This window comes from Oncorhynchus mykiss, chromosome 13, assembly GCF_013265735.2.
Source record: "Oncorhynchus mykiss isolate Arlee chromosome 13, USDA_OmykA_1.1, whole genome shotgun sequence".
Classification (NCBI taxonomy): Eukaryota; Metazoa; Chordata; class Actinopteri; order Salmoniformes; family Salmonidae; genus Oncorhynchus; species Oncorhynchus mykiss.
Genome location: NC_048577.1, coordinates 25,855,575 through 25,881,652, shown reverse-complemented (window position 1 = coordinate 25,881,652; position 26,078 = coordinate 25,855,575). Strand labels below are relative to the sequence as shown.

At 43.5% G+C, this 26,078-nt stretch overlaps 1 protein-coding gene across 1 annotated transcript; it reads right to left on the bottom strand.

Moving 5' to 3' along the window:
* Positions 1-8,880: 8,880 nt before the first annotated feature.
* Positions 8,881-25,317, bottom strand: LOC110516920 (zinc finger protein OZF-like). Its single transcript, XM_036942386.1, has 2 exons — positions 24,765-25,317; positions 8,881-11,446 (listed from the first exon to the last, which is right to left on the bottom strand). The coding sequence occupies exons 1-2, from the start codon at positions 25,084-25,086 to the stop codon at positions 10,239-10,241; spliced, it is 1,530 nt and encodes a 509-aa protein (XP_036798281.1). The 5' UTR covers positions 25,087-25,317; the 3' UTR covers positions 8,881-10,238.
* Positions 25,318-26,078: the final 761 nt, after the last annotated feature.

Here is a 26,078-nt window from a genome sequence, read left to right as displayed (position 1 = left end):
CCTCCGGCGATGTTCTCCCTGGGGGCTGACAGGGGAACACTCTACTATGCCCGTCAGCCCCCGTTCTGCAGGCGTTGTATGGCCTACGGCCATATCCTGGCCTCGTGCAGCGCCAAGAAATGTTGTTTTTGTGGGTCGGAAGAGCACGAGGCCAAGGAGTGTGACGAGCCCAAGGCTTGCCACGGGTGTGGCTCAAGAGCACACCTGTGGCGTGATTGCCCGGCTCGTCACAGGTCATACGCGGCTGCAGCTGGGGGGGGAGCAGGGGATGGGGGGAGGAAAGAAAGAACGCGTGCGGATTGCATGGATGGCACAGGGGAAAAGACGGCGCAGGAAGAAGATGGGAAGAAGGATGAGGTGGGAAGAAAGAGGCGAGGAGAAGAAAAGAATGGAACAGAAGGAGAGAAGAAAAAGGGGACGGAAGAAGGTGGAGGAGCTGAGAAGAGGGAGAAGGCGACAGTGGTACGAGAAGGAGTGGAAGAGGGAACGGGGACAGTGACGGAGAAGGAGGGAGGAGTGGAGGTGGGAGGGGGGGGAGATGGGGGGAAGGAGTGGGGGGACAGCCTGCCAGGCTTCCTCGAGGTCGAAATTAGGGATTTGGTGGAGGAGTTAGCGGGGATGGGACGTTGTGTCTCCCCGCTACCTCCTTCACCAAAGAAGAAAGGGATAAAGAGGGGGAGCTTGGCAGGAAGTGAGAGGGAGGGGGGTGTGGAGGGGGAGGGGGGGGGGGTTAAGAGAGTGGCGGGGGGGGGGGGGGGGTAATTTGTCCTCCCGGTTTGCCTCAGCCCCTTGCATTTTAGTGGATGACTCCAGTGAGGGGTCGGTGGGTTGTTCGCTAGAGGGATCCCAGCTCCTGTTTGGGGAGATGGGGTCCCCTACATGCAGCCCGAGGCAAACAGGGAGGGGGGGATGGTGGGTGGGAAGGGAGGACCCAACACACTGCCTGGATCATGGGTTGGGATGGAGGACGGGGGGGCGTCAGGAGAGGAGAGGACGTCCCCGCCGGTGGAGATGGACCAGGGGAGCATCGGGTGAGTCTCCTGGTTTTTCTTTGGGTTTTGGGTTTTTTATTTGTTGTAAATAATTAAATGAATAGTTCTGTTTCTTTTTTTAGTCTAAATGTTAGGGGGTTAAGGGATAATGTTAAAAGGAGGGCGGTTTTTTGTTATTTAGAGGGTGTGGGGTTTGATTTCTGTTTTTTACAGGAGGTTCACCTGAGGGAGGGTGGGGATGTGTGTAGATTTAAGAGGGAGTGGGATAAGGGGGAATCTTTTTGGGGCATAGGAGGGGTGCACTCAACAGGAGTAGGGATTTTGTGTGGGCATAGAGAGGTTAAAATAGAGAACACTTTTGTAATAATGCAGGGTAGAGTTTTGGGGATAGATGTTAAGTTTAGAGAAGCTAGATATAGGTTAATTGGGGTGTATGGGCCACAGGTGGCGGCAGACAGGAGGGAGATGGTGGACTGTCTGGCGCCCCTGTGTGTTACAAACAGGCACTTGGTGATAGGAGGAGACTTTAATATAGATTTAGGGGTAGGCGGTGATAGCAGTGCAGGTGCCATCTCTGGGCTAATGGCTTGCCATGGTCTGGTTGATGGTGGCCTGCACACTACTCCGGCAATGGTCGGTCCTACATGGTGCAACTCCAGGGGGGTTGCGCGGAGGCTCGACTACATTTTTGTATCCAGGTCTTTGGGTCAGTTGTCTGGGCGGCTGTTGCCTGTTTTCTTCACGGATCACGACGGGGTGTTCCTGCAGGTGGGGTCGCCAGTCTGCCTCTTCGGTAGGGGGTACTGGAAGTTAGATCGGGATATACTGGAGGAGCAGGCTTTCGTTGATGCATTTTTTTGTTTCTTTCGGAGGCTTGACGGCCTCCGGTCCATATGCGAGGGGGTGTTAGAGTGGTGGGATTTAGTCAAGGGGAGGATAAGGGCTTTTATAATAGGATATTGTAGAAGGAAAAAAAGGGAGGAAAGGAGGGAGGTGGATCGTATCCAAAGGTTAATTGAACTCGAGTACGAGGCAGGCAACCTCGGCGGGTCGATTGACTGGGAGAGATTCGCAGCCCTAAAGGCGCAGCTCAGGGAGCTGCAGGAGCAGAAGGCTCGAGCTTTCCTGGAGCGTGCGTATAGTGGCTTTCTAGAACATAATGAGACTTGTTCCGCTATGTTCTTTAAGTCGGTTAGGGCCAGACAGAGTAGGAAGGTAATGAAGGGAGTTAGGGAAGAAAATGGTAGTATAGTAAGTAAACCAGAGGAAATGGTCAGGGTGACAACTGATCATTTCCAAGGTTTATTTAAGGAAAGGGAAATAGATGTAGAGCAGGGAAACGTGTTTTTAGAACACTTGTCCCGGCGGTTGCCAGAGGACATTAGAGACGTGATGGAGGCCCAGATCTCACTAGAAGAGGTTGAGAGCGCTCTTAGGAGGATGGGAAAAGGGAAGGTGCCTGGGATGGATGGGCTGCCGGCTGAGTTTTACCTCAAGTTTTGGGGTATACTTGGACCAGTGGTTCTCGAAGTCTTGAAGGCCATCCTTGAGACGGGGGTCCCGGGGGGATCAATGGCTGTTGGTGTGCTGTCACTTCTTTATAAGAAGGGGGAAGCAACTGACCTTGGCAACTGGCGGCCATTGACCATGCTGTGCGTAGATTACAAGATTCTTGCAAAGGTTTTAGCAGACCGGTTGCGCACAGCCCTTCCCTACGTCGTCCACGAGGATCAGACGTGCGGGGTAGAGGGCCGCTCTATAAGATGGAACCTACAGTTGATCAGGGATTCCATCGCTTGGGTTGAAGATAGAGGGCTGCCTTTAATGGTAGCAGCGCTAGATCAGGCGAAAGCTTTTGATCGCGTGAATAGATATTTTCTATTCAGGGTGTTAGGTAGATTAGGATTTGGGGAGAAGTTTATAGGATGGATCCGTACTTTATATGTCGGAGCGGGGTGTCGAGTTAGTGTAAATAGTCACTTAGGTGACGTTTTTGACCTCTCGTCTGGGGTCAGGCAGGGATGCCCACTCTCGGCTCTCCTCTTCGTTCTGTACATGGAGCCTCTGGGGGCTGCCATTAGGGCAGACACAGGGGTGGAAGGCTTGTTGATCCCTGGAAGCGGTGGGCTGCGTGTTAAGATGACGCAGTACGCCGACGACACTTCCTTGCTGTTGTGCAAGGACTCGTGCCTGACAAGGTCCCTTGCCATCTTTGGGGATTTCACCCGAGCGTCGGGAGCGGTTCTGAACCATGCAAAGTCTTCCGTCAAGTTTTTCGGAAGATGGCGCGGTAGAACGGATGTGCCTGGGGGGATATCTCTCTGTGAAGGGGCCCTGAGGATTCTCGGGGTTCATTTTGAGACCTCCGGCTCAGCGACGCTAAACTGGAACATGCGTATCGCAGTGGTACAGAGGAAGCTAGCAATGTGGAAGGCTAGGTATTTGTCTTTTATGGGCAAAGTCCTGGTCCTAAAGGTGGATGTGTTGCCGTCTCTTTTGTATGTGGCATACATCTACCCATTGCCGGCTTGTCTGAGGAGGCCTCTAGTGAGGCTTGTGTTTCAGTTTATGTGGAGTGGCAGGTGCGAGTGGGTCGCCAGGGCACGCATGATCTGTCCCATCGGGGAGGGAGGTAGGGGGGTACCACATTTCCCCCTCAAGCTGGACGCCATTTTTGTTTCTTTCTTGTTGACGGAGCTTGCTCGTCCGGTTATACATCCCTCCGGTTACCTCCTGCGGGTGTTCTTCTCGTATAAGGCGAGAAGCGTAATGGTGTGGTCTAACGCGGGTCCTCGGGCGGAACAGCTGCCGTGGCATTTTGGCCATGCGGCCAAGTGGCTGCGTGCGCACCCCGAGGTTGAAGTTGCCCGAGTAGGTTTAGACTACGAGGAGGTCAGGCAGGGAGTCCTGCGCCTGTAGCGGGCATCTCGTCAGTGGTCTGGGAGGGAGTGCAGGCGCGGGGCCTGGACAATAGGCTCAAGGACCTGAATTGGTTGGGCCTCCATAAGTGCTTGCCGGTACGTGCCATCTTGTACCGGTATAGTTTGGTGCAATCCTCCACCTGTCCAAGATCCTCTTGTGGCAGGGAGGAGACTGTGCGCCATGCCTTCTGGGACTGTGCCTTTGCCGGACTAGTCTGGGCTAGGGCACGGGTAATGCTAGGTGTGGTTAGGAGTGATTTTGTTTTGACATGGGCTAGGCTAGAGAGAGGCGTAGGGAGAGCAAAGGGAACAGACAGGGACAGGTTTCTGCTGTGGCTTCTCATGAGTCTCTTTAAAAAGGGACTGTGGGAAGCCAGGCAGAATTTAGTCAAGACAGGGAGAGATTGGGGGGTGGAAGGGATAGTGAGAAGGGTGGAAGGTGATTTGAGGGGGAAGATGAAGAGGGAGGAGAGGAAGTGGGGGAAGCATGCGGCACGGGAGAGGTGGAAAGGGGGTTTAGGGCTGGGAGTGTTAGAGTGAGTTTGGTAAGGGGATAGATTAGGGAAGGGGAGATAGGGAAAGGGTTAGGTATTGGTTAGGTATGACGGGGAGGGACGATGCTCCCCTGAGGTTTGTTTTGTTTGATGTTTTTGTAAATAGAATTAATTAAGAATGAATGAGAATTATGATTTTGTAATAGTATGAATGGTATTGATTGTAATAAATTATTTGAACCACCTTTTTGGTTTGCTTCCTGTTTTTAAGTTTGTTGTGGGTTTTTCTTTTGTTTGCCTCTTCTTGGGCAGATTTAGTGGGTCTCATGGTGGGTGTCTTTTATGTCCCAGTTGTTGTTACTAGTCAACTTCCAGCGGACACCCCCATAGTGTCTTTCAGAGCCCCTCCTAAAACATGTTTAGTTGTGGTTAGTTCCCTCTTCTGTTTGAGGGACATTTTTGGTTTTCTTGCTGGAGAACGTAACATCAAACAATGGAGAAAGATAGGATATTTTTGGTTGCATATTGCAGTGAATTGATGAATGCTCATTAGTCTCCAGTTTAGTTTTCAGTTATTGTGTTTTAAATATTTGCTTATTTTCATTGTGTTGAATCCATGTCTGAAATGTGCTGTATAAATAAAGCTTGATTTGAACATATATCAAAACAGATTAACCCAATGACTGACCAATCAAGACTCTTGCAAAACCAATGAACAAATATGTGAAAAAGCAAGATATATCTTGGTCCATCTTAAGTGTAAATTCAGAAAATCTTCCACTATGGTATGTATGTTTAGTATCACTTTTCAACCAGTTCATTTGTTGAAGATGAAAAATGTTGAAATCAACCATATGTTAAAGGATTCAACTACTGAAAACAAATGAACAAATGGATCAATCCCACTTTTCCGGCCTGCTGAAGGCTCTACCAGTGACTTGAGGTGGTCTCCCACAGCTCTGCACCCTTGCCGTTCCATTTATTGACTGCCCCTGCAACACAGTAATAAATATATAATATATTTAGTCATACATAAAACACTCAAATGAATGGATATGGAGCATCTACGGGCTCAGTTACACCTGGCACATAAATGTGATTTCTGACATCCGATCGCTCCATTTGGTTCAGATCTAACAGGATGGGCTTTTGACATTTAAAATGGTTACGGTAGGAGTTAAGGTTAGGGTTGCGTTGGTAAATACCCATTAAATTGCTGGGAGATCATACATGGAGTGTGCGACTTTATTTTGATAGTTTATAGTTTATTCGCCGTTAGTCAGCACCTCCACACAAAGTATTTTTCTGGGTGTGCGCCAGCTCATGTTTTTTAAGGGAAGGTAACAACACATCCACCACGCTGATCCTCAACACAGTGGCCCCTCAGGAGTGCGTGCTCAGCCCCCTCCTGTACTTCCTGTTCACTCATGACTGCACGGCGAGGCATGACTCCAACACCATCATTAAGTTTTCCGATGCCACAACAGTGGTAGGCCTGATCACCAACCACAAGGAGACAGCCTATATGGAGGAGGTCAGAGACCTGGCTGTGTGGTGCCAGGACAACAACCTCTCCCTCAACGTGACCAAGACAAAGAAGACGATTGTGGACTACAGGGGAAGGAAGACAGAGCACACCCCCATTCTCATCGACGGGGCTGTAGTGGAGCAGGTTGAGAGCTTCAAGTTCCCTGGTGTCCACATCACTAACAAACTATCATGGTCCAAGCACACCAAGACAATCGTGAAGACGGCACGACAAAACCTATTCCCCCTCAGGAGACTGAAAAGATTTAGCATGGGACCTCAGATCCTCAAAAGGTTCTACAGCTGCACCATCGAGAGCATCCTGACTGGTTGCATCACTTTCTGGTATAGCAACAGCTTGGCCTCCAACCACAAGGCACTACAGAGAGTAGTGCGTACAGCCCAGTACATCACTGGGGCCAAGCTTCCTGCCATCCAGGACCTCTATACCAGGCGGTGTCAGAGGAAGGCCCCCCCCCCCACACTCTGTTATCATCTACGCATTGTCACTTTAACAACTCTACCTACATGTATATATTACCTCAATTGCCTCGACTAACTGGTGCCCTTTGACATTGACTCGGTACCGTTACCCCCTGTATATAGTCTAGCTATTGATATTTAACTTCTGCTCTTTAATTACTTGTTCCTTTTATTTCTTATTCTTATTTGTACTTTTTAAAACTGCATTGTTGGTTAGGGGCTTGTAAGTCAGCATTTCACTGTAAGGATTCACTGTAAGCATTTCACTATACCTGTTGTATTCGGCGCATGTGACTAATACAATTTGATTTGATAGTACAGTGAAATGATTGATGAATGAAATGAAATGATGAATTGATAGTACAGATTTCTCATAGTACAGAATGAATGACTGCCCAGTTCAACATCAGTTCACCATCTCACCTCATACTGTATTGGAGCAGCAGCAGCTGACACGATCGTTGATGCTAATCATCATGTTTGAATCTGAGAGTAAATAGAGCCGACTACACTCTAAAAATGAAGGGTTCAACTGGAGTTGTTCTCAGATCCCCTAAGAACCGTAGTGTTCTTGACAATGAAAAACAGCCCCAGAAGGTTCTTCAAATAACTTCTTAGGTGGGGTTCACTCTAACTTTATGGAAAAAGCTTTATTCAAAAAATATAGCAACTCCTCTCATATTGGGAAGAGCCCCCCCCTCAGGCCTTCAGTGGAGTTTTATTTCAAATGTAGCACGCGGTCAGAGAAAATCCAATACGCGTTTTATAGTTTCATCCTTAGGGTAACTTACCCTAAAGTGGACCCACTCCCATCAGTTTCCGAGACAACTGCCCAGACTTTGTAGACTGTTTAATAATGCTTAAACCTCATCTTTATCAAATTATCCATTAAAGATACCAACTCAAAACCTACGTTCGTCTACATATGGGTTGTTTAAATTGTATCTAATTATATTCCCAGTATTACTTTATCAAATCTCTAGTAATCATTATACACACATACAATTCATCATATTTTCACAGAATCCATATAAAACGTAAGGAATTCTCAGGTACTCACGACAACCATTCCATTTGCTTTTTCAAGGACTATCCGCAGCTACGAAGCAGCTCTCCAAACATACTCCCAGCGGAACCAAAAAAAAAAATGTTTGTTTCCCGGACAATGACCGGAATTCAACGGTTCTCTAACATCCCAGAAACCACGGCAAAATCAAGCCTCCCAGGAACTATAGACCTTCCGCTGCTTTCTAAAATATTATTCCGCTCTCAATACCACTCCATGATACTCTGATGGGCAGTGAAGTAACGGAACCCCAAGATAACGTTATATTAAAGCTTATTATCCACATGTCAATCATCTGATTAGGCATATTTCTATACGAGTAACTATAGATCTCTGTGAGGAACAATAGATCTATCTGTGAGGACCTATAGATCTATCTGTGAGGACCTATAGATCTATCTGTGAGGAACTACAGATCTCTGTGAGGAACTACAGATCTCTAGGAGGACCTATAGATCTCTGTGAGGACCTATAGATCTCTGTGAGGACCTATAGATCTCTGTGAGGACCTATAGATCTCTGTGAGGACCTATAGATCTCTGTGAGGAACTATAGATCTCTGTGAGGAACTATAGCTCTCTGTGAGGACCTACAGATCTCTAGGAGGAACTATAGATTTCTGTGAGGACCTATAGATCTCTGTGAGGACCTACAGATCTATAGGAGGAACTATAGATCTCTGTGAGGAACTATAAATCTCTGTGAGGAACTATAGATCTCTATGTTACTATCCAAACTTCTGATTAAGACTCAGTCACACAACTCACAGTCACACATCTCTCATATCAGTCACGCAACTCTCATTCCACAGTCACACAATGCTAGGAATATTTTCACATTTGTACATACAATTACATCTTTCAATACTTCTAAAATGGGGTCCAGGTTTAAAACAATTACAGGTGTACCTTACTATCTATATCATAAATTGTCTTAACTAGTATACACAGATTAGTTTTCATCTAGTTCACTCAGAGCCTCCTGACTCGGCCCTGTTTACGCCTCCAAGGTACCCCTCACACAACAATACACACTCAAGAGCCTACTGCCTCAGCCCTGATCACACCTCCAAGGTGCCCCCCTCACACAGGAATACACACAAGAGTCTACGAGGCTTTTATAAAAACTCCACTAAGTGTTTCGCTCAACTTTCTTTAAAAAAAACTAGGTTGGAGATGTGGTACCCACTCAGCTCGCTCTCTCTCAGATCAAAGGTGGGTTCATCTAATCCGTTCCCCAAGTGTGGTCTCCCTGAGATCCCATGTTAAAGGGATCCCTCGTGCACCATTTACCCAGGTCGTCAGGAGCAGTCACCAAATCAGGATTCACATCCCCATCGCCAAATGTGTTTGTTAATTTCTTTGATATCAATTGAGGAGACAAACTTCTCACATGAGTTATTCTTAATCTAAATCTTTATTCACTTAATAATAAGGGAGCAGGTCAATACAACGCACACATAAAGTGAATCAATTAAGTGCTCTATGATAATGATGGCTGGTGGACAAATCACCCCCAGATGATTAATTGAGAGCCACGATACAAAAGTACAAAGGTCTTTTACAGCCAAGATACACCCCTTTCAACCTACATGATTTCTATCAAATATAGTTATAATTCTCAGCAGACAGTATCTACTGTAAAAACAGTAAAAACTCTGTGTTGAGACCAGGATCTGGCCCTGGGGTCATCTCTCCCTGGTACCATAGACAACAGAAACATTAACTCATACTCTGGAATGCGGTCACTTTAGGTTATATCACCCAAAATACATTGTAAATCTCCTGTCATTGTTTTCTCCCAGATGCCCATCCTCGGTAGAACACAGACACTATAGTTCTAAGAACCCTCTATTCTGTTGCATAAAACAACCATTTGATGCAATAAAAGGATTATAACATAATCTTGCAATTTTGTCACTGTCCACTTACTAGTAACAACAACTGGGACATAAAAGTCACCCACCATGAGACCCACTAAATCGGCCCAAGAGGAGGCAAACAAAATAACTGATAAACGAGGTGACACAAATCAGTGCGCCCTACGTGCTAACAAGCTATACGTACTAACGAGCTAGACGTGCTGAAATCCAACCTCAAAACATAAATGGAAAAACCAAAGCCAGTAACACTTTCCCCCTTAAGACAACAAATATATCCTATAACAGTTGTTGGAAAAGTTTGCACCACCAACAGAACTTCCATTTCACATTATATCCAACTACAATGCTTCACCTCCTAGAATATAAATATGGTTTCTACTGGCTGTCAACAATTAAAAACAAGAAAAAACATGTATTTCTAAATAATAATATACAATCGTATCTTTTCTTTTTCTTTCTATAGAATCCTAAAAATCATTAGCTTCTAGAACTCTCGTCTTCCTAAAACTCACTAGCTTCTAGAACTCTCGTCTTCCTAAAACTCACTAGCTTCTAGAACTCTCGTCTTCCTAAAACTCACTAGCTTCTAGAACTCTCGTCTTCCTAAAACTCACTAGCTTCTAGAACTCTCGTCCTCCTAAAACTCACTAGCTTCTAGAACTCTCGTCCCCTTGGAAGGAGCCCAAACAAAACTCATCTCCAATACGGAAAAACTTGCAGTCAAAATAAATAGTGATGCACTGGCTAAACACAAAACTTTTTGCCCACCCTTGAGACAATCAGCAACCAAATACTCCTACAATGTTAAAACATTCTACATTGTGACATTAAAATACTCCTTCTACAATGTTTGATATCATGAAAAAAACTCCTTCATGCATGTATTTTCTGATGTTTAATCAGATATCTTTTATCAGAGTATCTCTGGTCACATTGATCACAGCTATAAGGTTTCTCTCCTGTGTGTGTTCTATGGTGTATCTTCAGTTGGTTAGATTGAACAAAACTCTTCCCACATTGAGTACAGCTATAGGGTTTCTCTCCTGTGTGTGTTCTCCGATGTATCTTCAGTTCCCCAGATCGAACAAAACTCTTCTCACATTGATTACAGCTATAAGGTTTCTCTCCTGTGTGTGTTCGCTGGTGTACCTTCAGTCCCCCAGATTGAACAAAACTCTTCCCACATACAGTACAGCTATAAGATTTATCTCCTGTGTGTCTTCGATGGTGTATCTTCAGATGGCTAGATGTATAAAAAAACTTCCCACATTGAGTACAGCTAAAGGGTTTCTCTCCTGTGTGTATTCTCTGGTGTACAGTCAGACTGCTCAACTCAGTAAAACTCTTCCCACATTCATCACAGCTGTATGGTTTCTCTCCTGTGTGTGTTCTCTGGTGTGATATCAGGCTGCTTAGCTGAGTAAAACACTTCCCACATTGATCACAGATATAAGGTTTCTCTCCTGTGTGTGTTCTCTGGTGTAATAGGCTGGTTGAATGAGTAAAACTCTTCCCACATTGAGTACAGCTATAAGGTTTCTCTCCTGTGTGTGTTCGCTGGTGAAGAGTCAGATGGCTCGACCTAGCAAAACTCTTCCCACATTCATCACAGCTATACGGTTTTGCTCCTGTGTGTATTCTCCGGTGTGATATCAGGGTGCTAACGTGAGTAAAAGTCTTCCCACATTGATCACAGCTATAACGTTTCTCTCCTGTGTGTATTCTCTGGTGTGGTATCAGGTTGCTTAGCTGAATAAAACTCTTCCCACATTGATCACAGCTATAAGATTTCTCTCCTGTGTGTATTCTCTGGTGTACAATAAGATGGCTAGATGTTTTAAAACTCTTCCCACATTGAGTACAGCAATAAGATTTCACTACTGTGTGGATTCTCTGCTGAATTCTAATGCCTGCTGATGAGGTGAATCTCTTCCCACAGTCAGAGCGGTGAATTATCTTCCCTGTGGGTCTCTGCAGGTGTTTCTTGAGGAGTTCTGATCTGGAGAGACTCTTCTCTGCCTCGTCATTATCATGAGGTTGTTGAGGCTCCCCAGAGGATCCATGATAGTCCCGTATCACTCCTGTGTGAACAACAAAGTCAGACAGATGATTAAAGGCCCGCAATAGCAGAAATCCACTCTAAAAGGTGATGCCAACAGCGTAGCCATGATGTTGTACAACAATTGACGTCTGTAATGAATGTAATAATTATTTGACATTTGTCTTAAAATGAGTAACAATAGTCATATGTTGTCTTGTTTTCACATTAGTAGTAACATCTAAGATTGTAGAATAGAAATAAGTTATTCACGTTGTTGAAACTTTAAGCAGTTTGCCTGACGATTTTTGGTCTCCAATATAGCCCCTTTCTGTGTTTGCTAAAATTGTAACTAGTATATCTGCCTGGAGCAAAAATGGTGAACAAAGATTTTAGTTTTTCACAATGTATTCTGAATGTGAATATGGGAAAACTCCATTTCAAACTCCATTTCTAGGTTGCTAATGAGTGTATTTCACACTACTTTGGATTATAATTGTAAGGCTCGTTTGAATGTCCTGCTTAATATGTTTGTGTCATCATCGCAAATCAACCGCTTTGTACTTAAAAAAACACTTCAACCAGTAAAATGCTCTTTGGCTTTTTCATCAGCCTGACAATGACAGTTTGTACACTGTTTGCCAAATTGGTCCATAACACCACCTTACAACAAATATATCTGTAATGAATGAAGAAGCACTTTGGTTGTTGTTGCATGACATACATAGTGTACTCTAGGACCCATAACAATAACATAGACCTACTGTAGGACCCATAACTTCACCTAACAACAACGTACAATCAATAACACAATCTATAAAATCTATATGCAGTGTGTGCAAAAGGAGTGTCGGAGGTAAGGCAATAAAGGCCATAGTAGCGAATAATTACAATTTAGCAAATGAACACTGGAGTAATAGATGTGCAGATGATGATGTGCAAGTAGAAATACTGGTGTGAAAAAGAGCAAAAAGTCAATAAAAAAATGGGGATGAGGTAGCTAGTTGGATGGGCTATTTACAGATGGGCTGTGGACAGCTGCAGCAATCTGTAAAATGCTCAGATAGCTGATGCGTAAAGTTAGTGAGGGAGATTTAAGTCTCCAACTTCAGTGATTTTTGCAATTCGTTCCAGTCACTGGCAGCAGAGAACTGGAAGGAAATGCGGCCAAAGTAGGTGTTGGCTTTGGGGATGACCAGTGAGATATACCTCCTGGAGCGCGTGCTATGGGTGGGTGTTGCTATGGTGACCAGTTAGCTGAGTGAAAGCAGCCTAGCAAAGACTTATAGATGACCTGGAGCCAGTTGGTTTGGCGAATATTGCGAATATGTAGCGAGGGCCAGCCAACGAGAGCATATTGGTCACAGTGGTGGGTGGTATATGGGGCCTTGGTGACAAAACGGATTGCACTGTGATAGACTGCATCCAGTTTGGTGAGTAGAGTGTTGGAGGCTATTTTGAAAATTACATCGCCAAAGTCAAGGATCGGTAGGATAGTCAGTTTTACGAGGGTATGTTAGGCAGCGTGAGTGAAGGTAGCATGGAATTATAGATATACCTCTCCTTAATGCAACCGCTGTGTCAGATTAAAAAAACTTCACGGAAAAAAAAAATCATGCAATAATCTGAGACGGAGCTCAGAACAATAGCCAAATTAGCCGCCATGTTGGTGTCAACAGAAACCAGAAAATACATGATAAATGTTCATCAGAATGCAGTCCTAGGAATCCCAGGTCCACAATAAATGCTTGATTTGTTCGATAATGTCCGTTATATGTCCAATTAGCTACTTTGGTTAGCGCGTTTGGTAAACAATTCCAAAGTCACAAAGCGCGTCCACTATAACGTGACAAAATGTCCAAATGTTCCGTAACAGTCAGTAGAAACATGTCAAATGATGTACTGAATCAATCTTTAGTATGTTGTTAACATACATCTTGAATAACGCTCCAACCGGAGAATTAGATTGACTTCAGAAGAGCAGTGGAAGGGAGGTCCTCCTCATGTGAACGCGCATGTGAAAGCATGGTCAGCTCGTGGCAGACCTGACTAATTCCTGTCTCCTTCGGCCCCCCTTCACATTAGAGTCATCAGACAAAGTTCTATTGACTGTTGACATCTAGTGGAAGCCGTAGGAAGTGAAAACTCATCAATATCTCACTGTAATTTCAATGAGAGCTTGGTTGAAAATCTGCCACCTCAGAAAAAATTCAAACAGGAAGTGGAACTTCAGGTTTTTGTCATATGAGTTATGTTATACTCACAGACATAATTCAAACAGTTTTAGAAACTTCAGAGTGTTTCTATCCAATACTAATAATAATATACATATATTAGTAAACTGCCTGCTCCTCAGGCCCAGTTGCTATGGCCACCTCCGTACACCTATCATCCAAGCTACTCAATACTGCCCCTGCAGCCATAAGAAGTTAAGAGCAGTTGGATGCCACGGATGGAGTGTTGTATGGCATTGAAGCTCGTTTGGAAGTTTGTTAACACAGTGTCCAAAGAAGGGCCAGATGTATACAGAATGGTGTCGTCTGCATAGATGTGGATCAAGGAATCACCCGTAGCAAGAGCAACATCGTTGGTATATACAGAGAAAAGAGTCAGTCTGAGAAATGAACCCTGTGGTACCTCCATAGAGACTGCCAGAGGTCCGGACAACAGGCCCTCCGATTTGACACACTGAACTCTGTCTGAGAAGTAGTTGGTTAACCAGGCGAGTCAGTCATTCAAGAAAAGAAGGCTGTTGAGTCTGCCGAAAAGAATACGGTGATTGACAAAGTCGAAAGCCTTGGCGAAGGTTGATGAAGACGGTTGCACAGTACTGTCTTTTATCGATGGCTGTTATGATATCGTTTAGTACCTTGAGTGTGGCTGAGGTGCACCCGTGACCAGCACGGAAACTGGATTTCACAGCGGAGAAGGTACGATGGGATTCAAAATGGTCAGTGATCTGTTTTGTTAACTTGACTTTCGAAGACTTTAGAACGGCAGGGCAGGATGGATATAGGTCTGTAACAGGTCTAGAGTGTCACCCCCTTTGAAGAGGGGGATGACCGCGGAAGCGTTCCAATCTTTATAAATCTCGGACAATACTAAAGAGAGGTTGAACAGACAAGTAATAGGGGTTGCCACAATGGTGGCAGATAATTTTAGAAAGAGAGGGTCCAGATTGTCTAGCCCAGCTGATTTGCACAGGTCCAGGTTTTGTAACTTTTTTAGAACATCAGCTATCTGGATTTGGGTGAAGGAGAAGCTGGGGAAGCTTGAGGAAGTAGCTGCGGGGGGTGCGGAGCTGTTGGGGGTAGCCAGGGGTTGGGGTAGCCAGCTGGTCCAGGTTCTATTTAAGAGTGTCTGGCCAGCCGTAGAGAAATGCTTATTGAAATTCTCGATTATCGTGGAGTTATCGGTGGTGACAGTGTTTCCTAGCCTCAGTGCAATGGGCAGCTGGGATGAGGTGCTCTTATTCTCCATGGACTTTACAGTGTCCCAAAACTTTTTGGAGTTAGAGCTACAGGATGCAAATTTCTGTTTGAAAAAGCTTGCATTTGCTTTCCTAACTGACTGTGTGTATTGGTTCCTGACTTCTCTGAAAAGTTGCATATCGCAGAGACTATTTGATGCTAGTGCAGTACGCCACAGGATGTGTTTGTGCTGGTCGAGAGCAGTCAGGTCTAGAGTGAAACAAGGGCTATATCTGTTCTTAGTTCTACATTTTTTGAAAGGGGCATGCTTATTTAAGGTGGTGAGGAAATGACTTTTAAAGAACAACCAGGCATCCCCTACTGACGGGATGAGGTCAAAATCCTTCCAGGATACCCGGGCCAGATCGATTAGAAAGGCCTTCTTGCAGAAGTGTTTTAGGGAGGGCAAGTTGGGCAGGATAATATCTATGAGGGTGCCCATGTTTACGGATTTAGGGTTGTCCTTGGTGGGTTCCTTGATAATGTGTGTGAGATTGAGGGCATCTAGCTTGGATTGTAGGACGGCCGGGGTGTTCAGCATATCCCAGTTTAGGTCACCTAACAGAACGATCTCTGAAGATAGATGGGGTGAAATCAATTCACATATGGTGTCCAGGGCACAGCTGGGAGCTGAGGGGGGTCTGTAACAGGCGGCAACAGTGAGAGACTTATTTCTGGAGAGATTAATTTTTAAAATTAGAAGCTCGAACTGTTTGGGCTTAGACCTGGAAAGTATGACAGAACTTTGCAGGCCATCTCTGCAGTAGATTGCATCTCCTCCCCCTTTGGCAGTTATATCTTGACGGAAAATGTAATAGATGGGGATGGAAATGTCTGAATTTTTGGTGGCCTTCCAAAGCCAGGATTCAGACACGGCAAGGACATCAAGGTTGGCGGAGTGTGCTAAAACAGTGAGAAAAACAAACTTAGGGAGGAGGCTTCTGATGTTAACATGCAAGAAACCAAGGCTTTTATGGTTAACTTCTCTAGGGTAGAGGGCAGCACTCTGAATTTTGGATGAATGCATGCCCAAATTAAACTGCCTGCTTCTCGGGCCCAGAAGAGATAATATGCATATAACTGGTAGATGTGGATAGAAAACACTGTAAAGTTTCCAAAACTGTTAAAATAGTGTCTGTGAGTATAACAGAACTGATTTGGCAGGCGAAAACCTGAGAAAAATCCATTCAGGAAGTAGTTTTTTGGGGGGTTTTGTAGTTTTCTATTCAATGCCATGACCGTATCCATTGACTAAGGACTCAAATTGAAGATAATATGCCTTCCACTAGATGTCAACAGTCTTTAGAATTTGTTTCAGGCTTGTATTGTGAAAAATGAGGAAGTAAGAGCAGTCTGAATGAGTGGACCCTGAAGTGTCACAGAGCTTTTTCATGCGCGAGATCGAGAGAGTGCCTTTCTTGTTTACCTTTTAAATTGACGACGTTATTGTCCGGTTGAAATATTATCGATTATTTAGGCTAAAAACAACCTGAGGATTGAATATAAACAACATTTGACATGTTTTTATCAACTTTACAGATACAATTTAGATAATTTTTTTGTCTTCCTGTTTTGACTGCGTTTGAGCCTGTGGATTACTGAAGAAAACGCGCAAACAAAATTGAGGTTTTTGGATATAAAGAGACTATCGAACAAAAATAACATTTATTGAGTAAATTAATATCTGCTGAGTGCAACCATATGAAGATCTTTTATTTTATTTAACCTTTATTTAACTAGGCAAGTCAGTAAAGAACAAATTCTTATTTTCAATGACGGCCTAGGAACAGTCGGTTAACTGCCTGTTCAGGGGCAGAACGACAGATTTGTACCTTGTCAGCTCGGGGGTTTGAACTTGCAACCTTCCGGTTACAAGTCCACCGCTCTAACCACTAGGCTCTAACCACTAGGCAAAGGGAAAGGGATTAACTTTCTCTCAATTTCTGACTTGTGTAACTGTTCTACTTGGCTGGTTACTGTTTGTAATGATTTGTCTAGTGGGCTATGTTCTCAAATAATCGTAAGGTATGCTTTCTCCGTAAAGCATTTTTAAAATATGACACAGTGGTTGGATTCACAAGATGTTAATATTGAAACCTATTTAAAATATGTTTTGTTTTGAATTTGGCGCCCAGCAGTTTCACTGGCTGTTGAAGAGGTGGGACGCTAACATCTCACGTACCCAAGAGAGGTTAAAGAACCTAAAGGCTATCAAAACTGGTTGTCTAGTGCGTTGGGAACAGAGAATAAAAGGAGCAGATTTCTGGGCGTGGTAGGATAGATTCAAGGCATGATGTACAGACAGGGGTATGGTAGGGTGCGAGTACAGTGGAGGTAAACCTAGGCATTGAGTGACGATAAGAGGTTGCATCTCTGGAGGAAACCAGTTATGCTTGGTGAGGTCACCGCATGTGTGGGAGGTGGGACAAAAGAGTTCTCTGAGGCATGTTGAGTGGGACTAGGGGCTCCGCAGTAAAATAAAACAATGATAACTACACTAAACAACAGTATACAAGGCATATTGACATTAGAGACAAAGCAAGGCATAAAGCAATCACAGGTGTTGATTGGGAGAGCTAGCTAAGAAAACAACGGGTAAGACAACAGTTAATCAGCTAAGACAACAACAACAGGTACAATGGCAATAAATGGGTAGAGAGGGTCAGTTAACACAGGGCCTGAGTTCGAGGCCGGGGCCGACGGATAAACCAAATAAACACTGGAGTACCGTGATTAATGAACAGTCCAGCAGGTATCAGCTATGTAGCCAAGTGATCATAGGGTCCAGTGAACAGCAATATGTGAACCAGGGAAGCCGTTAGGTAGTCATTACTACACTAGCCAGGAGATGCGCCTGTCTCAAAGCTAACTGGTGATAGCGTCGGGACAAGGGTGTTAGCCACTATAGCCAATCCGGTGAAAAGGTCCAGAGTTTACGGCAGGAATCCGGTAATGGAGTGGCTTCTAGTCATCTTAGTGAAGAGTCTGGGAGGCATCAGCTGTGTAGCCGAGTGTTCATAGGGTCCACTGAGCAGGCCGGGAGATGGGCCTGGCTCAAGGCTAGCTTTGGGTCTGGGCCACTCGGTAGCAGCTAGCTAGCTGTGATTATCCGGTGTAATGGTCCAGAGCTTACGTCAGGAATACGGTGATGTGGTGGAGAAAAACAGTCCGATATGCTCACGGTTGATATCGTGCTGTGCAGACTGGCAGGTATTATCCAGGCTAAAAGCGTCTGGTGTCTGAGCTAAAAAGGTAAAGGCTGCTAGCAGTGGCTAACAATGACTATAAAATTAGTAGCTAATTAGCTGGTTAGCTTCTGATGGCTAGCTTCTGATGGAGGTTCTAGCTATAAGGTCTAAAAAAAAATAGCAGATCACATTGGGTGAGGTGGGTTGCCGGAAGGTATATTTAATTTAAACACGGAAAAAGATTGAAATACAGTGCCCTGAGAAAGTATTCGGCCCCCTTGAACTTTGCGACCTTTTGCCACATTTCAGGCTTCAAACATAAAGATATAAAACTGTATTTTTTTGTGAAGAATCAACAACAAGTGGGACACAATCATGAAGTGGAACGACATTTATTGGATATTTCAAACTTTTTTAACAAATCAAAAACTGAAAAATTGGGCGTGCAAAATTATTCAGCCCCCTTAAGTTAATACTTTGTAGCGCCACCTTTTGCTGCGATTACAGCTGTAAGTCGCTTGCGGTATGTCTCTATCAGTTTTGCACATCGAGAGACTGACATTTTTTCCCATTCCTCCTTGCAAAACAGCTCGAGCTCAGTGAGGTTGGATGGAGAGCATTTGTGAACAGCAGTTTTCAGTTCTTTCCACAGATTCTCGATTGGATTCAGGTCTGGACTTTGACTTGGCCATTCTAACACCTGGATATGTTTATTTTTGAACCATTCCATTGTAGATTTTGCTTTATGTTTTGGATCATTGTCTTGTTGGAAGACAAATCTCCATCCCAGTCTCAGGTCTTTTGCAGACTCCATCAGGTTTTCTTCCAGAATGGTCCTGTATTTGGCTCCATCCATCTTCCCATCAATTTTAACCATCTTCCCTGTCCCTGCTGAAGAAAAGCAGGCCCAAACCATGATGCTGCCACCACCATGTTTGACAGTGGGGATGGTGTGTTCAGTGTGATGAGCTGTGTTGCTTTTACGCCAAACATAACGTTTTGCATTGTTGCCAAAAAGTTCAATTTTGGTTTCATCTGACCAGAGCACCTTCTTCCACATGTTTGGTGTGTCTCCCAGGTGGCTTGTGGCAAACTTTAAACGACACTTTTTATGGATATCTTTAAGAAATGGCTTTCTTCTTGCCACTCTTCCATAAAGGCCAGATTTGTGCAATATACGACTGATTGTTGTCCTATGGACAGAGTCTCCCACCTCAGCTGTAGATCTCTGCAGTTAATCCAGAGTGATCATGGGCCTCTTGGCTGCATCTCTGATCAGTCTTCTCCTTGTATGAGCTGAAAGTTTAGAGGGACGGCCAGGTCTTGGTAGATTTGCAGTGGTCTGATACTCCTTCCATTTCAATATTATCGCTTGCAGAGTGCTCCTTGGGATGTTTAAAGCTTGGGAAATCGTTTTGTATCAAAATCCGGCTTTAAACTTCTTCACAACAGTATCTCGGACCTGCCTGGTGTGTTCCTTGTTCTTCATGATGCTCTCTGCGCTTTTAACGGACCTCTGAGACTATCACAGTGCAGGTGCATTTATACGGAGACTTGATTACACACAGGTGGATTGTATTTATCATCATTAGTCATTTAGGTCAACATTGGATCATTCAGAATTCCTCACTGAACTTCTGGAGAGAGTTTGCTGCACTGAAAGTAAAGGGGCTGAATAATTTTGCACGCCCAATTTTTCAGTTTTTGATTTGTTCAAAAAGTTTGAAATATCCAATAAATGTCGTTCCACTTCATGATTGTGTCCCACTTGTTGATTCTTCACAAAAAAATACAGTTTTATATCTTTATGTTTGAAGCCTGAAATGTGGCAAAAGGTCGCAAAGTTCAAGGGGGCCGAATACTTTCGCAAGGCACTGTATATTGCAATATATACAAAAAAACATAACATTTAAAACAAACAGCTCTTAATGCTATGCCATCGTGGATTACAAGATGACTCTGTTAAAAACCATTGGATTTAGCAAACTCTGAAATTATTTAGTATTTCTGTGCCCATGAAAACTGTTTTCCCAGCGTAACATAAGGAGCCACTAAATGATACATAGTTCGAGTGCATTTCAGAATACAAAAAAACTGTGACAGCAAGATCAATATTTTAGTTGAAGGTCATCATATGACAAGCGTAACATTATGACTATAACTACTGTTCCCTGAAGGAGGGAAACTAGGTACAACATAGTATCAAATCCACGCCTTGCTGGAAGCCCCGCCTTCCACAGGTGATGAGCGTGAGGCTTGGATTTATTCCTTAAATTTAATACCGCTCTTCACCGACCCAGGAAAGGCTGTGAACAAACAGGTGTTGTTCATCGTTTCCCTCCTTCAGGGAAGTGTAATTGTAATCAAAGTTACACTCCCTTTCAGTCAGTCAACTTCGGAACAACATACTATGGGGAAATAAAATCATTCCCCAGCCGACCCAAACGGATACTAAATGAAACTGCCCCCTGCAGACCACCCAGACCTGACCCTACAAGATGCGTCAGTTTTGTCAATTTATTCATTGTCTTTTGTTTGTAACACTCCTATCAATGTTGAGTAAGGACGCACACCTGATTACCCATATAGAAGTAGGATTAATATATCTGGCCTGCACACAAATGTAGGCCTATAAATGTGTCCATTTGAGGATGTCTGATAGTATTTCTCATTGTCTTAACGCTGAACCACTAATGAGTTGTGGCGCTTCTCAAAGTAATTTTTCCTTCACCTCCAAACAGCAAGTAAACAAAGTCTAATCAAAATCAATTGCAAATGACAATAGTTCCTCAAAGTATTTTTGTTAAATATTTCCAGCTCTCGCCCTTTCGATAACCACTTGGCATAAAAGGGAAAATGTAATGCTCTGATCCAGTGGAAATGTCATAAAATACCTGATTACTTCTTATAATTTGCACAAGTAACCTACAGCTGTGTCCAGAACTCATTGGAGCAGGAAACTGAGGGCCTATAACATTTTATACAATGTTGCAAGCTTGCTATCTGAGTTTCCTGACCCAGTTGATAGTTGATACAATGTTTCAAGTTTGTTGTAGACAGGCCATTTGCAGCCAATGTGATTTCTTGGATATTTATTTCTATCAGGATATTTTCTACCTGCAGAGTGCAATGTTTTTATTTGTTGGCTTTATGTAGGCTATTTTATTTTTTTTACAAAGTTGGCAATGGCAATAAAAGTTACTTTTAGATTTCTATAATTTTCATTTAGATTTAGATAGAATGTACATTAATCACAGACAATAATTTTGAGATACTAAATTAAATGAAACTGTTCCACAAAAATGTGCATATGAAAATCATAACTGGAACACAGATTGGCAGAAATGGTCAGATAAATTGGCACTCCAACTGGAAAAGGTTGCAGACTGCTGGTGTAGTATATTACTAGTCTATTAGTCTATCTATCTGTAGTCCATTAGTCTATTACTGCAAACTTCAAGATCAGAACGGCAGAATTTACGAAGTCCAGCAGCGGAGGGGGGGCTCCCTCTGGCCAGGTTGTGTTGACGAGCGGCTCCCTCTGGCCAGGTTGTGTTGACGAGCGGCTCCCTCTGGCCAGGTTGTGTTGACGAGCGGCTCCCTCTGGCCAGGTTGTGTTGACGAGCGGCTCCCTCTGGCCAGGTTGTGTTGACGAGCGGCTCCCTCTGGCCAGGTTGTGTTGACGAGCGGCTCCCTCTGGCCAGGTTGTGTTGACGAGCGGCTCCCTCTGGCCAGGTTGTGTTGACGAGCGGCTCCCTCTGGCCAGGTTGTGTTGACGAGCGGCTCCCTCTGGCCAGGTTATGTTGACGAGCGGCTCTCTCTAGTTATGACTTAGTCATTTGTGTGTCTTAATTATTTGATCAAACAGAATGCTTAAATCATCAGACAAGTTCAGTACGTATATTTGATTTTATAAAAACACATGGGGTGATTGGTAGAAAGAACAGATGACTCTTGGTTGACCAAGATGTATTTTAGTTGGGGACAGCACTAGAACATGATTTTGGGGCTTCCGAGTGGTGCAGAGGACACTGCATCTCAGTGCTTGAGGCGTCACTACAGACACCCTGGATCAAATCCAGGCTGGATCACAACCGGCCGTGATTGGGAGTCCCATAGGGCAGCGCACAATTGGCCCAGCGTCGTCCGGGGTAGGCAGTCATTGAAAATAAGAATTTGTTCTAAAATGACTAGCCTAGTTAAATAAAGGTGACATTTAAATAAATAAAAAAATATTGTTTTATGACAAACCATTTTCTACAAATCCGTCAAATCCGTCAAACTTTGAGAAGGTTTTAAAACAAAGGTTTCAAACCAATTCATGAATGTAATTGAATCTAGGTATGTTTCGCCTTTAACGTAATGGCATAAAAATAAATTGGCTGAATATTATACAATGACTTATCAACAGCTGTAACAATTTGATTTGCATTTTAATGAGGGAAATAAGTATTTGACCCATCTGCAAAACATTACTTTGTACTCGGTGGCAAAACCCTTGTTGGCCATCACAGAGGTCAGACGTTTCTTGTAGTTGGCCACCAGGTTTACACACATCTCAGGAGGGATTTTGTCCCATTCCTCTTTGCAGATCTTCTCCAAGTCATGAAGGTTTCGAGACTGATGTTTGGCAACTCGAACCTTCAGCTCCCTCCACAGATTTTCTATGGGATTAAGGTCTGGAGACTGGAGGCCACTCCAGGACCTTAATGCGCTTCTTCTTCAGCCACTCCTTTGTTGCCTTGGCCGTGAGTTTTGGGTCCTTGTCATGCTGGAATACCCATCCACGACCCATTTTCAGGTTCTCTCCCAAGATTTGACGGTACATTGCCCTGTCCATCGTCCCTTTGACGCGGTGAAGTTGCCCTGTCCCCTTAGCAGAAATACACCCCCAAAGCATAATGTTTCCACCTCCATGTTTGATGGTGTTATTGGGGTATATAGGCAGCATTCCTCCTCCTCCAAACACAGCGAGTTGAGTTGATGCCAAAAGCTCCATTTTGGTCTCATCTGACCACAATACTTTCACCCAGTTGTCCCCTGAATCATTCAGATGTTCATTGGAAAACTTCAGACAGGCATGTATATGTGCTTTCTTGAGCAGTGGGACCTTGCGGACGCTGCAGGATTTCAGTCCTTCACGGCGTAGTGTGTTACCAATTGTTTTCTTGGTGACTATGGTCCCAGCTGCCTTGCGATCATTGACAAGATCCTATGGGCTAGTTCTGGGCTGATTCTTCACCGTTCTCATGACAGTGGTTACAACTCCACGAGGTGAGATCTTGCATGGAGCCCCAGGCCGAGGGAGATTGACAGTTCTTTTGTTTCTTCCATTTGCGAATAATCGTACCAACTTGTGTAGGTCTACAATCTTGTCCCTGACATCCTTGGAGAGCTCTTTGGTCTTGGCCATAGTGGAGAGTTTGGAATCTGATTGATTGATTGCTTCTGTGGACAGGTGTCTTCTATACAGGTAACAAACTCAGATTAGAGTGTGCTCCTAAGCTCAGTTTGTTACCTGTATAAAAGACACCTGGGAGCCAGAAATCTTCCTGATTAAGAGGGGGTCAAATACTTATTTCCCTCATTAAAATGCAAATACATTTATAAAATTTTTGACATGCGGTTTTCTGGATTTTTTTGTTGTTATTCTGTCTCTCACTGTTGAAACAAACCTACCATTAAAATTATAGACTGATCATTTCTTTGTCAGTGGGCAAACGTACAAAATCAGCAGCGGATCAAATACTTTTTTCCCTCACTGTATATACTATATAGCCTAAAAACCTGGTTAAACTATCATTATGACATCATGGATGAATGCTAGAATATACAAAACATCCTGAAAAACATCCTGAATCCTCAAAACATCCTGAATGAATTCTAGAATATACTATATATATCCTAGAATCCTGGTTAAACTATCATTATGACCTCATGGATGAATTCTAGAATATACTATATATCCTAGAAACCTAGTTAAACTATCATTATGACATCATGGATGAATTATAGAAAATACTATATAGCCTCAATCTGTTTAAAATTATAATTTCGACCTCATGGATGGCCGGTCTTTGTATTCATAGTGTAGTGAATTCAGGGGGTAGCCTTGAGCTGAACTCAAACCTGGGTCCAGTGACTTTCAAGCCAACACTTATAACTGTTAGGCCAAGATGTCTGAACTTCTTGACGAGGTCGCTAGGTGTTGGGTTACGGTTGCTACAATAGCTTTCTCTATGAATTTGAGAGTGGTTACATTTCTCCAGCCCCCATCCCTCAGCTGTTTACCAAACCAAGTCTCTTGGCAGCCATTTTGTTGCTGTCTAAAAAAAACACACAGCCCAGCAATCTGCAGTTCAAACAATAACAAATCTGTAATTACACCACTGTTTTGGTAATAAGATGATGAATGGGGATGGAGAAATGAAACTATTCTCAAATTCATAGACAGACCTATGGATGCAAGGACTGACCATCCATCAACATTATAGTTTTAACCATGTTGAGGCTATACAGTGTTTATTTACATTGTTTACAACAGTTGAACTAAGCTTATGTGTTATATTCTTCAATAATCAATGGCTATAAATAATTTTAAAAGTCACAATATGCATGTAGCAATTGCAGATTTCCGCTTTAACACCAAACATCATATCAACAACTGCAGAGTTTGTGCCTCTGTATTTAAGACTGTACTTACTAGTGTTAATCAGGGAACGGTTTCTCAAAACCATCTTATGGCTAAATTCATCGTTAGAACCATTGGATGCCTTATTGAGATGCGTTTGAGAAACCGGGCCCAGATATCCAGTTTCCTCCTCCTCTTTCACTCCATAAACTGCATCCTCCTCCTCTTTCACTCTGAACGCGTCTTCCTCTTCTTTCACAGTAACGGCCTCATCCTCTACTTCTTGTTTTACTGAGATATCCACCTCTTCGTCCTCCTCTTTCACGGGAGCTTCTTTCTCTGTCCAGCAGACCTCCCCTTCTTTAGCAGGAAAAGAGTAGCTTAGTGAACTCATGGTCGGAGATATTAGCTAGCTAGGCTAATGCTAACTAAACCAGTCGGCTAACTGACTAATAACAACAACGTAAATATGAAAATAAATCGGATAACTAACTATACGACAATAGTGGGTTTAAAACACAGTGGCTAATATACACTAAAGCGTCTAACGAGCTTTATTGGTTCGGCTATTTTGTCTAGCAAGCAACCGTGGTGTCTGACTAACTGTTGTGCTGTTGAAAGAAGCGTTCCGTCCACTAGATTATACGTCACAATAACAGCATAACCTTATATTCCCAGATCGCCATCTGCTGACTGGAGTGGGTAACGCAGTAAAGTAAAAGTAAAATGAGTAAAATGTTTTTTTTTATTTTCAAACGCCGCTAGAACTAAAATATTCATTAGCCCCCCCTAAATAAATCAATATCAGTCAATATATTTTTCTGTCCGGCACTTGGAGAGGCTGCTGCTGCTAGAATTTCATCAGCAAAGATAGCGGACAGAAATACTAGGAGAGAGGGGTACCCCTACATAGAACTGAACTGGATCAAAGATAGCGGACAGAAATACTAGGATGGAAGCAAATGTGAGGGTTTATAACTTCATAACGAATCATGCAAAAATCATGTACAGTTGACAGCAATGTTAGTTAATGTAGAGACAAACGATTTTGCATTTTTTAAATCATAATGTTCATTTACGAAAATCGTGATTTAGCCAGCTAGCTGACTAGCTAACATTAGCCAGCTAGCTGGGCTACCTTTATGTGTGTTGTGACATGAGTATGAAATTGTAATTCTGGTTGTTTTAGGGACTCATGAAACAACCAGCAAACCAGGCTGTCGTTTTGTGAAACAGTGGATGTATAGAATCTAGCTGAATAATTTACTGCAAATTGAATGTACAACTGTGTAAGCTTGCCTTGCGGATATTTGCCATGCAGATAGATGAAATAACGTAGCTATGTTCTTGCTTATTGTGCAGTGGATGATTAAAATCCCTCTATGC

What these genes read in the sequence shown, in the direction of transcription:
- LOC110516920 (XM_036942386.1), bottom strand. Translation starts at nt 25,086, where the DNA reads ATGAGTTCACTAAGCTACTCTTTTCCTGCTAAAGAAGGGGAGGTCTGC. An exon ending in CCGTTCCCTGATTAACACTA is followed by an intron (nt 11,447 to 24,764) that starts GTAAGTACAGTC and finishes TTGTTCACACAG; the next exon opens with GAGTGATACGGGACTATCAT.